The 13459-nt window shown below is 45.7% G+C and overlaps 1 protein-coding gene across 2 annotated transcripts in view; it reads right to left on the bottom strand.

Annotated features, from left to right (window-relative positions):
* Positions 1 to 13459, bottom strand: part of TEPSIN (TEPSIN adaptor related protein complex 4 accessory protein) — a 241174-nt gene that overhangs the window by 162007 nt on the left and 65708 nt on the right. For both annotated transcript variants that reach the window (XM_078654181.1, XM_078654180.1), the window contains one exon: positions 809 to 881. In XM_078654181.1, the coding sequence (XP_078510307.1) occupies positions 809 to 881 (73 nt within the window). The remainder of the gene's footprint in view (positions 1 to 808; positions 882 to 13459) is intronic.

Raw genomic sequence — 13459 nt, forward strand, 5'->3', positions numbered from 1 at the left:
TTTTGTGGGAGGGTCGAGGCTGGGTGGGGGTGGCATGGGGAGATTAAGTGGGAGCAAAGGGGGAAAAAACAAACAAGCAGCGAGAAAGCAAATGAAAAGCAGGACGAGCTCTATGCGCAGCCAATGATAGACAAGGCAAATGTAAAGCTGGATGGGCTAATGAGAACAAGCAGCGTAGGGCAGAAAGTAACAGTAAAAATAAAAATAAAAGTTCTCCCACACAACAGCTACAGAAGAAATGCGTAAGGAAACTTTACTCGGCCGGTGCTCCTCAGCCTTAAACGGTAGTGAGGTATCAGCTGTGCTAACAAGTTACAAGGCAGGAATGAAAAGCAACCCTGGAGTGAACCTATGGTAAGCAGCAGGTGGGATCAAAGTAGTTTTTAGAATTACAACTGGTCTTGCTGACAGCGCATGCTCACTGCCTAGGTTCGACCTAAAAGTGTTGTAAAGTAGCCAATGCTTGCTGCGTAAGGACTTTTTATTTCTTTCAGCCATGCTGCACAGCAACTGTACAACCTGGTGAAAAAGTATTGACAAAGCCACTATCTCTCTCATAGCCGAGACCTATTGGCTTTGCCAACGCTTGTAAGATGAATGCAGCCATAAAATAAAACCCTTGCCCAGCCTTGTAAAGACATACAATAACCCAAAACCCAATCACCTCTACATTTCTCTACACATTGTTTTCTTTTTGTAACTGTGACTTTGTCACTCAAACATATATGCTTCAAGTTTGTTCAATGTCCCCCTTTAGAAGAGGAAAGTCACGATACCTGTAAAAAAAACATGACTGACAAAAGGATACTGGCAATTTCTTCAAAAACATACCCCGGGCAAGGAATCTCATCATCGGATGTTGCTCTGATCAGGACGGGGAGCTGCATGAGGAAGAAGAAACATATTATCTTGTTTCCCATCTGCATCATAACGTGTATTTTTCAGTCACACATACGTTCACGGATTACAAATATATGAACCAAACTCCTGAAGTGATGTCCAGTGAGTGACCAGACAAAAAAAAAAGCTACATCTTCCAAAAACAACAATTGTAACAGGAAGTCATGCATAACTAATCAACAACTGTCAAACAACGAAAAGAACAATGTAGTGTCTCTATTCTACCCATCTTTACATTTACTTTCAGTCAAGGATGAAATTGTAATAGTCACGATACTTTACTGTTTGGTCTTACCAGTAGCAGGGTTAGTGTTTAACCCCGCAATGTAGAAAAAACAGAGTATGAGTAAAAACAAATAACAACACGTTTTGTGTCATTAACAAAAGTTCTAGTCAATGTAACCGGAATCAAGCAACGAGTAAAAGAGGCATTTGGTTGCATTGTGCCCTAAATATTACCATGTGAGACAGGCCCACAGCGGCAGAGGCGCAACTAGAACACAATTTCGGGGGGGGGGGGGGGTGGGGGGGGGAGGTGAGGTGCCTAAGAAAAAAATTCGGGGGGGGGGGGGGCTGAACTTTTAATCAGTAGGCAGAGTGGAGCTGCGGGGGCTCTTAGAAGGGGTTAAACAACTGCAAGGCCTAATTAACATTTAAATGGTCTTTTAAAGACCTGTGAAACGTTCGGGTGCGGCTGTGTGTGTGCCCGGGATCTGTCTCATCCCGGGCTGCCACACACAACGGGAGGGCTGATGCCCGGTGAGTCCAATGGGTGTCCTGCACAGCGGAACCCTACCAGGACTGTTTATGCAGCAAGAAAGCAAGTTAAATAAAACAGCTTAAATGCTTTTGTGGGTATATCTTTCCAAGTTTGGGATTAACAGAAAAAAATCAACTGTGGCAATTTCGACAGCGACACTTATCTGGAAGACCCTCTCTCTAAATTCCCAGACGTTACTAACATCTACTCTTGATTTTTTTCTTGCAGTCTCTAAAACGCAATCTGAGGTAAACTGCATGGCTTATTCTGCCACAAACTATTGCCATTTCAGGGGCCCTAGAGAGCCTGGCCGCAATGTGGTTGCTCATATCTGAGGCTCTGCCAGGTGGAGACATTGATCCGTAAATTATCCTTGCTCCCGGCGGACAACGAGATCCATTGGTACCATCCTACAGTCCCTGCTTCGGGCTGTGTCCTGTAAGCAACCTTCCAACTGATATGGACGCTTGCGGGTGACATTGAGGCTGCGGAGAGGCGTTGCCCGCACCTGGGCCTAATTCTGGAGCTGCACCTGCTTACAGCGTGCTGGCCTGCGGGTCCAATCGGCTGAGCAAGGGGTGATCCGTCGGCCCTCCCAAAGGACCCTCGTGAGTGCTGTTTCGCCTATTCCCACTCCGTGTCAAGGCGAGGGTGTCCCGCACCCTGCTGGAGATGTCCACCAAGGCCACCATATAGACGAGACGACCGTGAGGGTACGGTTATTAAATCGGCTGCACTGCTGAGTCATTAACTGCTGCGACTCTGCAGGCAAGCGACTTCTCGCTGCATCTCAAACTGGAGATCCATGCCAATGCGGCCTCATTCACCGGGGCCCATGCGACATGCTGCCAATAGGACCTGGCTGGTAAATGCACAGGAACTACACTGCTATCTGGAGGACCTGCAGTGCGGTGATTGCATCCAGAAGAGTGAGTAATGCCTCATCAGAATGCCTGATAGAGTCAGCGGTGAGGCGTATGGAGTAATCCAAGAGCTGGGCTGCCTCCAGAGGGAACAGATTATTGCTAGTAGGTGGGACTGGCCTTGTGAGATTTGGACACAGGTCTGGGAGCCTATGCTGCATTTCACGAAGAGAGTGCCCGCTGGTGCACTGCGGAGCACAGTGTGACTACAGCGATTGGCCTGGACCCAGGGGCTGCTGCTCTCAAATCATGGGTCACACTGTATGGCAGTGACTTGGCATGATTGACTGCTTTTCCTCATTACCTGGCGCTGCCACTGTGCGTACTTCCTGTGATCTGGACCCCATGCATCTGAGTAACACCATTACACCTGGTCGTGCCCCTTCCTCCCCCCCACCCCCCCCCCCCCCTCCGTAATTGGTGAGCGACAGGGTCTGAATCTGACAAATTCAACCCGACTCAAGAGCTCATAGCCGGTCCGATCGGCATCGCAGGAGTTTGCTTTGGACAATCTGTACTGTGGTACCGCCACCTGCTCTGTAATAGTTCAGCTCTTTACCTGCTCGTGCCTCCTGTGGCATCTCAGGGAGTGGTGAGGTCGGTACACCATATTCTGCTGCCATACTGAAATAGAGTAGTTGAGGAATTGCTTCAAGGATTTTTAGTCACTACTAAGGGCTGAAGTGTTTGAAAGAGAATGCCCTGTGTTGTAGGTTTATGCCTCGAGGTGGTGGACGAACATTTACTGGCACAGGTATTCTGCTTGCCCAATTGGCACTAGAGCTGCTGTGTGGACACCTTTGCGCCAAAAGTGCCCTTTATGAGGGAAAGGTGGTGACAAGCAATCAAAATCTCACTTATTGAATTATTGTGACAGACACTGCCTTACGTCTAGCGAGGGAGTGGCGACCAATGCACGACAAAGGGATTGAGATTTCTATGTTCCCGGACTTCACTATGTCAGTGCAGACTACCCATAAAGACTCCCTACAGATCAAGCGCACCCTCAGGCGCGTGAATGCTAAACTCTCTTCTATATCCGGCTAAAATGCAGACTACACATCAGGGGAAAACTGTCCTAAAAAGGCTACCAAGTTTGTCAAAACCATCTTGCTGAGAGCGGGAGGATCGCCAATGAGGAAACGAGAAAACGATACCTGCAAGTCTCAGCGAAAATGGTTAACTTCAAACCACTCGACTGGTGGAAGTGACTCCATAAAATAAGAAAGACTATGTTACCGGGTTGCTGGCCTGCCTCTACCTGGTTCACATGGTAGAGAGATGAGAGCCCACCGTCCCCCACGCAACCCTTCCTGCCGAGGGGCCGATACTGCCGGGTGGCGGTCGCCAGACGGATAAGTACCTCCTTATTTCGTTGGGGAGGATTCCTAGAGTTTTAGTGTCATCCCATGGGACACAATGGTTTGTTCATTAATACGAGGGTGGTCCTGAGTGTTTCCCCATACCGTACCTTCAGCCACCCAGCTTCTCTGTAGTTTGGTAGAATGCCGGACCCCTAGTTTGCCCCCACGGGAGGATTCCCACTAATGTACCACTACAATGCTGGGGGAGCTTTTTGGAATATTTGATCCATTTGCGGAACCGAAGTGGGTGGTGGGAGGCTTTTACTGCTTTTGTTGTTTGCAGCCCCGTGGTTGCTAACTGTTGTTTTAATTTTTCTTTCCTAAGCATCACTCAGCTAGTACTGTTAATCGATTCAGCATGTAGCTTCAGAGAGGCGATAGATGCTCCATTCCCCCAATCATGATTAGCCATGAAACCAATTAAAGTTATAACTTGGAATTTCCATGGCCTAAATGATCGTCCGCAAGGTGAGCCATGTCGTCTTTGAATACCTACAGATACTCCATAGATATTGGCTTTCTACATGAGCTCACAGAGGGAACACAGACGTGACTGCGGGATGGATGAGTTGGGAAACGGGATGGATGAGTTGGGAAACAACATGTAGAGTATTATTCCAACTAAGCTTGCGGGGTTGCAATACTCACTAGGAAGGGGCTACCTCTGTGCATGCTTCGGGTCATATGCGGCACACAAGGGGGTTGTCTGACATGCTACAGGACCAACTAGGCAACCTGATCTCGTTATATGTCCCAATACTGATGACCCTCACTTTTTTGCTGAGATATGGCGTTTAGCTGGGTCGTTAGGACCCGGAGCGACTCTGTGGGGAGGGGATGTTAATGTGGTACTTGATCCCGAGGTTGACAGATCTAGGGACTCCCGGCGCCCCTACCCCCACGCAGCTGCCCACCTATGACTGATTATGGAGGACTTTGATCTGACCAATCTATGTATGGCGCGCTCATCATGCTGGAAACATGGAAGGCACATGCATAATGACTGTCCATGCGTCGTGATAGCGCACAGACTACTGGCTGGTGTCCCATGACGTTTTGTCCTGGAAGGGTCAGGTTTCTCACTTACAGGGATGATGTCCCCTAATGCTCCAGTCTTACTGGAGCTTCTGCTCACAGTCAGCTCCTCGCACGCATTCACTTTAAGGCTTCCTGCTGGAGCATTGCGAGATCAGGTGTTCCGGGAAGATACTAGGACAGCAATTGTGGAATATTTTTAACATAACAATTCTGTGATATCTCGGTCTTCCCTTTGGAAGGCCTTCAAGGTTATCATCAGATGAGCATGCATTGCAAAGCAGGCAGGTGTACTTCTCGCACTACGCTGGAAAATTGTGTGTCTGGAAAGGGAGATCAGGGAGCTTCAAATGCTGTTATTCGCTGATCGCAATGACTACAAGCTTGCATCCATTCGGAGCAAGAAGATGGACTACGCTACATGAAGGCTGTGCAGAGGGAGACTCACTACCTCAGGGGGAGGCCCGGGTCCGGCGCTATGGGGAGAGCGACAGACCAGGCAAGTCTCTTGCCCAAGTGCTGCATAAGCCACGGGAGAGTGACTACACCACTAAGATTCATGATGATCATTCCCATGTTTACACTGGCACAGAGGCTGTAAAAGGGGCGATGACTGAATTTTTCTCATCCCTATATCAGACTCACCAGAACGGTATTTAGACTAACCCTTCTGACCAAGGAGGTCATTAGGGTGCTATGCCTGCAGATAAGGCGCCTGGCCAGGATGGCCTCACTGCTGCATTTTACAAGTAATACACCCACTTATGGGCCCTGCGCCTACTTCCATGTATGAAGAATCGCCTCTGAATTCTGCCGCCATCTTTATGTGAAGCCCTTATAGTAACAATCCTTAGACCTGGTAAGGATCCCCAATGCTGTGATTTATACTGCCCTTTAGCCATGATCCACATGGATAACAAAATTCTTGCCAAACTCATCGCCTCACGCCTTCTGCTGCTTCTGGAGATTATAGTAAGGCCCAATCAAGCCTGTTTTGTCCCGGCAGGTCAACGTCTCACAACCTGTGCATTTTTTTCTCTCCTCTACACCATTGACCCAACCCTGCGTGCCACTGTGGCATTCTTGGATGCCACAAAGGCATTTGACTCTCTCGAATGGCCCTACCTCCTTGCCTTGTTGACGTGCCTTGGTCTGCGCCCTACATTTATTAAACCAACATCACACTCATCACAGACTTGAATTCACTCCTCCCAGATGTATGTGAATAACGTAACTCTGTATGTCGGGGACCAAAACATACACCTAAACCCCCCTCATCAAAGAATTTACCAGAATCAGGGGTTCATTGGGTATTGAGGTTAACTGTGTAAAGTTGATTATTTTCCCATTGTCAGACAGGATGTCACTGTTCCCCTCGGAGTTCCTGATAGCTTGGGCGGATGGCCCCTTTAAATACCTTAGGGTTTGGCTTAGCAGAGATATTGATGATTTGTGGAAATCCAACTATGGACGTCTGTTTACATAGCTAGAAGAGCAAGTGGAGAGTTGGCCATAGCAAAAATGGTCATCCTTCCCAAATTCCTTTATCTTTTTATTAGCCTGCCACTCTATTTCTGCTGACAAATTAGGGTGCACCTTATTTCTTTGGCGTGGGTGGGCGGACAGCCACATATTGCATGGGAAATTATGACACTCCCCTTCGAGTAAGGGGGTTTGGGTGCCCATGATATGGGATTGTATTATCGGAGTGATCAGACACAGTTTTCTCACCATTGGCTTTCCCCTAAGCAATTCCTTGCCCACACAGCTCCTCTCCAAATGGTGATGTTTCTGGCCCCTAAACATCCGCAGGCGCAAATTAACACTATGGCATGCACGATAAGGGCATGGAACGAGCCTAGACGAGTCCCCTATCGAGCATCTTTTCATCCCATCTATGCTGCTCACTGAACACTTTTCCTTCCCTGTCACCCAGGATCCTGCTCCGGATTTCGTGAACTGCGCCTTACATCCATGAGCTCCCTTTACTCCGACAGTACTTTCATATCGTCTCAACAAGAGCTACAAGGTGCAGGTACTTGACACCTTCACCCACTATCAATTACGCTCAGGACCTGCACGAAACATGCCTCCTTTCCTGACGCCCGTATAATTTTCAAGTGCTTGAAGCAACCTTTACTTACTATTCCATCGTCCAGCAAGTTGATAAGGTGACTATATGCTGGGATAAAGAACTCCATGCCAATATGAATCCCAAAGAGCAAGTGTGCATGGGATAGAGACATATCACCTCCCTTCACAGATGAACAGTGGTGCTATTGCTGTGCTCAGGGCTGCATGCTCTCCCACACAAGAGACTTCGTCTTATCCATTTTAAATATATTCACGGTCTCTACAGCATTTATGAGCAGCTGTTTAGAATGAGCTTGATTGAAGTTGTGCAGTGTGTACTCTGCACCTCGCCCATTGCCGTCTTTCTGCACCTTGCTTGGGATTGCCCGGGCGTATAAATTACTCGACTGAGATATTTGCGATGGTTAGCAACATCATGTCCTAAAGCTCACTCCTCGAGTTGTGCTGTAGGGTTATGTAAAAGATGTGCCTCATGAGGCGCATAACTTGACAGCCCTCATTCTACTGCTTGCCAAGTACAGGGTTGCAATAAAATAGGGTTTTTGCACATTTCCACTTTAGGCTGGTTGGCTCAAAGATGCAACATATTGCCTGGAGCAGCATACTGCCTTTTGGGAACTAAGGGCTTCCACCGTAGGGATATTTGGAACCCCCCCCTTGAATTGTATCTCTATGCCCGGAGAAACACAACTGATCACGGGCAGGACATTGCAGAGACTGCACCCTTCATATCCGAACACACTGCCTAATCCCTTTGTTCATTCCTGCTAAGTAGCTAGTGAACCTTGTATGCTACTGCATGCCACAGCTCTGTATGTCATGCCACCTAGATTGCAAATGCTCCAACATGTTTCTGCTGAGTGACTGCTTCTCTATATCCCTTGTTTTCCTATCCCCTTTTTTGCTTTCTCTACTTATTAACATCAGAATATGGACTACTGTGTTCATTACAGGAACATAGTGGCATATCCCAATAATATGGTTGCTGTGTCCTGTATAATTCTGCAATGTTTGCCACCTAATAAAAAGAATTTATAAAATTAAAATGCCTATTCCATTTCTCTCTCGGAAGAAAAGCTTCTGTGAAATATTTTAAAATATTTTTGCACATAGTGAACTACACCAAAAAAATATTATAAGTGTTGGCAACGCCAATAGGTCTCTGCAATCTGAAGAGCTATTGATTGATGTCAATGTACTTTCAGCAATGCTGAATATCAGCAAGGCTGCTGTTCAGTACGGCGGTAAGTCATGGGAAAAAAAGCGCTATTATGCAGCCAGCGATGTCCGCGTCATAATGCTTTTTTGACTCGCCAGAGGTGTGGGCCAAGCAACTTCAAAAGGGAGGGAAAGCGGGGTGGAGGGGGTAGGGGGCAAAATCAAGCATCGCAAATGTAGTAAAATAGCCACTCTTGTGGTTTGGCACCCTATGATGACCTTCAACTACCACCATTTTAACTGACTTTAGCGTGTGTTTTTACCCTAGCCTTAATGTAGGACAGTCCTGAATATGCCTGCTTTTCTTCTGTCTTGTAATCTTGTTGTCTTTTAGTGAGAGCTGCCACGGAGTAGAACAGTATTTACAACAAGGGGTGGAACGGAGTAGAACAGTACATTTATATTATAAGTGCTTACTATTGGCTTTGACCTGACTTTGACTTTTGGCTTTGACATGGCCTCATGTCATCTTGCTCTGACTTTACTTTGCTTCATGACAGTGCTTACTATTGGCTTTGACATGGCCTCATGTCATCTTGTTGTCTGACTTTGCTTCACTTCTGCGTTCACAGCAGTGCTTCAAGGTCTTTCTGCTCTTCACTTGTTTTTCGCACCTCACTGACTAGAGTGAACTGGATATTATCTGTAGAATGTGCAACTCTGCCTCGAAGTCAAAATACAGAGGCTTGGCCAGCCACGGTTTTGGCCTTGACACAGACGGGTATCAGCCAGCTCTTTTTTTTCCAATGAGAAAGGGGCAGGATTTTCTAGAAGCTTCATCCCACGTTGAAAATTGGTATTAAAGCTGGGAGCTTTCATGGGCCAGATGGAAGTTCACCACAAAATAGACGTATTGCTGTGGCTTGGTGATGGAACTTGAGTCCTGATTGAAACTCATTCCCGGGCTGTTGACGGACTTCCTACAGCTTGAGCTGGCAAGGAGGACGCAAATTCAATCGGTGAGGTGTTCCTAACCACTCACTCGCTTATATTTATTTTCTACTCCTTGCTATTTGTACATATTGCATGTTATTTCGATTGTTCATTTAATCCTTCATTTGACATTTTGGAATCGGCATTTACTGATTTATTAGGCTTACCTTTCTGAACATTGCATTAATCAACAGTTTTGGAGTCTGCCATGATTGGTATATGCAGCCTGTTTTTTTAAAAGGCTGTATTAATAAACTTGTATATGTTATTTTACCTATATTTGGGTGTGTTTTCTTACCTCGCCTTAAGGGAGTGTTGGATCTTACCTCGTCTTAAGGGAGTGTTGGGGTTAGGGTGTTTCCTTTTTGCGAAAAGCACATTCGTTACATCTACACAGTAGTGGGTGGGGGTGGTCGAGGAGAAAGTAAAAGAGGAAGCATGGAACCACAGCTGGAAATATGCATAACTCAGACCTACACCCACACCGACCGACCATGCACGCAACTTCGGCATCATCCTCGACAGCCAACTGACCATTAAATCACAATTCAACACAGTCATCTCATCCTGTTTCCACACACTCACAAGCACTACAGAATCTTCAGATGATCCAACCAACACCAGAAAGACCGTCACTCAGGCCACGTCACTAGCCGCCTCAACTACGGCAGCACCCTACAAGCCAGCATCTCCACCCAGTTCCTCATAAGAATCCAGACTATACAAAATGCTGCAGCCAGACTGATCCTGGACCTCAACAAATGAACCCACATCACCCTCAACCTGAGAGACCTCCACTGACTCCCCAACCTGAAGAGATGACAGTTCAAGATCGTTAACCACGCCTACAAAGCCCTCCAAGACCTAGGACCTGCCAACATCAACCATCGCCTGAACTTCCACCAACCCTCCAAACACCAGCGCTCCTCTTCACTTGCCCTCGTACACACGTCACCCCCTAGGGATGACAGTGATGCACTTTACAAATGCTGTTTGATTGACTGATTAATAACCTGTTCTTACAATTGCTGTTTTGACCTGCCTGGATTATAGTCACACATGCTACATTCCTGTGATCAGTTATTTATGACTAAGCGGATTCGATTTGAGATTGTAAATTTACAAATTTGTTAACAAATCTTAATGGTTTGCAAAGCTACTCCTCTGTGTCTTTACTGTGGGGCAAAATCTGCATCACTGTCATTGATATGTTGCTGAATTTATTATTTTAGCCTCAGTTTTAGATAAAGGTCCATTTGAGTTTGCTCAAATTTTGTGCGGTGCAAACACCATCCTCATCTCTCATGCTATCAGATGGTAGCAGAGCAAAGTTCTCCTTGAGGCGCAAACAGATACCACAGATACCACCCTCGTGTTGGTCAGTCGGTGTGTGTCCTGCGCTGTTATTGGTAGTTACATCAAAGAGTGCTGTGCTGTGAGTGGACAGTTCCATAGTGTCTTGCTGAGATTGGAACTTAGTGCTGTTGCATTTTACCTTGTGATGGTTGAAAGGTGTAGCAAACTTGTACTATGTTACTAATTGAGCAAAGATGACATTTTTCAAGATATCAAGAGCTTTATGTCATACAACTGGGGCATTGTTAGATGTTAATACAGGGCTAGTTGGCATTACACAATGATTCTGTAAAATAGGTTTGCTTTAGATATTGTGCTTGCAAAAAAAAAACAGTTTGTAAAATGCTACATGTCCAACAATGCTGCACTTGTGTGCCAGATAAAAGTAAGGAGATCAACAAGCATGTGAAGAATATTTCAAGTCTATATAAAGACTAACCCGTGCTGGAAAGAGACTGGTGGTTGGAAAGCAGCTGGGAAGGGTTATTCTGCTATAGGTAAATGGCTTAGTAGTGGACCTTTGGGAGCTACATTGTAACCTATATCGATTCTTAGAATTTGTGGAATTTGTTTGCTTTTGATGATAAAAGGGTTCAAATTACTGAAAGAGGAATATAGTTCAGAACAGAAAGGTGGAGAGAAATCAGCTGAGGGAAAAGGAATTGGAAGAAAGGCAGTGCTTGGTCTATGAGGAGTAAAGGAGCTAGCCATTTTGTGTGATGGCTTCCAGAGGACAAACATTTTAGTGTATAAATGTAATTGTAGATAAAGAATAAAATATATGTACTCACATTTATCCAAAATTTTCTCTCATGTGTAAGTGGCGCGCCAAAGGCAAGCCCGTCTGCGCCCCGGAGGGGCCAGACACAGGCCACTCTACCGGTTTTACATGCCCCTTCAGGAAGACTATTTTATAGCAGAGAGGCCCTAATGGATATTAGAAACACAATAAGCTGCAGGTACGCTATTGTTCCAAACAAAGATGTTTTTATTCAGAGGTGTAACCGCTGTAACTGGGGGGTTTCTAATGGTGGCTCAGAGAGTAATTTAGCTACTAGTCTTCCGTATAACTCAACTGAGGGCACAAACAAACAAGATAATATCAGTGCCCTCTTGCTAAATTGTCGTTCCCTGAATAAACACTACTCATATATTCATGATTTATTACTAGAGGAAGAGCCAGAATTGTTGTTGCGACCGAAACGTGGCTTACCGAAAATGTCAACTCTACAATAGCTGTGGCCATTCCCCCAGGTTACTCTATTTTGAGGAAAGACCGTGTGGGCAGCAAAGGGGGTGGAATTGCAATTATAAGCAAGACGAACCTCCCTATTTCCTCCATTGTTATGGAGGATATAGAAGGGGCAGAATGCCTCAGTTTCCAATGCGCACTCTCCCCCCATCAATGCTTAGCCGGAGTTCTAATTGACAGACCCCCCAAGATATGCAGGGACTTTTTTGAAAAGTTTCAGTTATACTATTCCATCACTGGCCCCCAGAGTTAAACATTTTTTGTCCTCGGGGACTTTAACATCCACATGGACAATCAGGAGATAGCCGATACAACCTCTTTATTGGAATCCATGGAAAACCCTGAATCTTTTCCCGTATGTCCTATCCCATACACACAACAAGGGTCATACCCTTGATCAAATATTTGCGACTAATGCTATGCAAACTAATGGACCCTGGCCTTTACCATGGTCTGACCATTTTTTAATTGGTTTTAAGGTTCAGAAATTATTTAAATCCTGGAAGACCCAGTTGAGGCAGGCACCTTTTATATATAGGCCTTTGCATAGAATTACATCAGAAGCCTTTAAAGGCGAACTAGCCATGGAACCCAATTGTGCTGTGTGGGAACATAGAGCGGGATGTAGAATCCCTCGAAAAGTGGGTTAAGCAAGGCACGTGGGCTCTTGCCCCTCTGATCCTGCGCCCATCCAAACCCGTTAGACTCTCTGCTCCGTGGTTCAACGCTACTTTAAATCAGGATAGAAAGGACTGTAAACATCTGGAAAGAGCATGGAGGAAAGACTTCAGCATGGAAAATAAAGAAAAGTATAAAAAAAAATAAGAGCCTATCACAAGAGGATTCAGGAGGAAAAGAAATCATTTTTTTGCACGCAAAATTGAATCCTCTTGGAATAAAAGTAGAGAACTTTTCAGTATCGTGAAAAGTTTCTCGTCACCTAATGCTGTGTCTAACCATCCTTCCTTCTCCACGCATCGGATCAATCAGCTAGCTAATTTTAGTTTTATATGAAAATAACTGAGATCCAATCTTCTTTTAGAGCACACGAGGGGCTTGAAATGAAGGACTCCCCCCTGCCCGACTGTCAAATTAAGATAGGAAATACTTCCCTTTCTTGCTTTCCCCCTATTTCCTTAGAAACTTCATTAACAATAATGAAGGGCCTGAAGTCGGACTCCCCCTCGGACCCTTGCCTCGCTTAATTTTTGGCCTCTTTGGCAGAGATACTGAATCCTACAGTTAATAGTATCCTGAACCTGTCTCTGTGCAACGGCCAGTTTCCTGAGAATTGGAAAAGTGTGAAAACCCTCTGCAGACCAAACAATACTTTCCAACTATAGACCTATCTCTCTTCTCCCGTTTTTTGCAAAAACGATAGAAAAATATGTACACTCAGTGGTTTCCAACTTTGCTGAAGTAAATAACCTTCTCCATTCAAGCCAGTCAGGTTTTCAACCCAATATTAGTACAGAGACAGCCCTACTTGAGGTCTCTGAGACCATCAAAGAGACCCTCGATAAGGGAGGTAAAGCTGTACGGATTCTCTTGGACCTCTCTGCAGCTTTCGACACCGAGCCCCACAATCGCCTACTACAGAGATTGCAGGACTGTGGCTTAGGTA

The sequence above is a fragment of the Lissotriton helveticus genome, chromosome 7 (genome assembly GCF_964261635.1).
Source record: "Lissotriton helveticus chromosome 7, aLisHel1.1, whole genome shotgun sequence".
Taxonomy (NCBI): domain Eukaryota; kingdom Metazoa; phylum Chordata; class Amphibia; order Caudata; family Salamandridae; genus Lissotriton; species Lissotriton helveticus.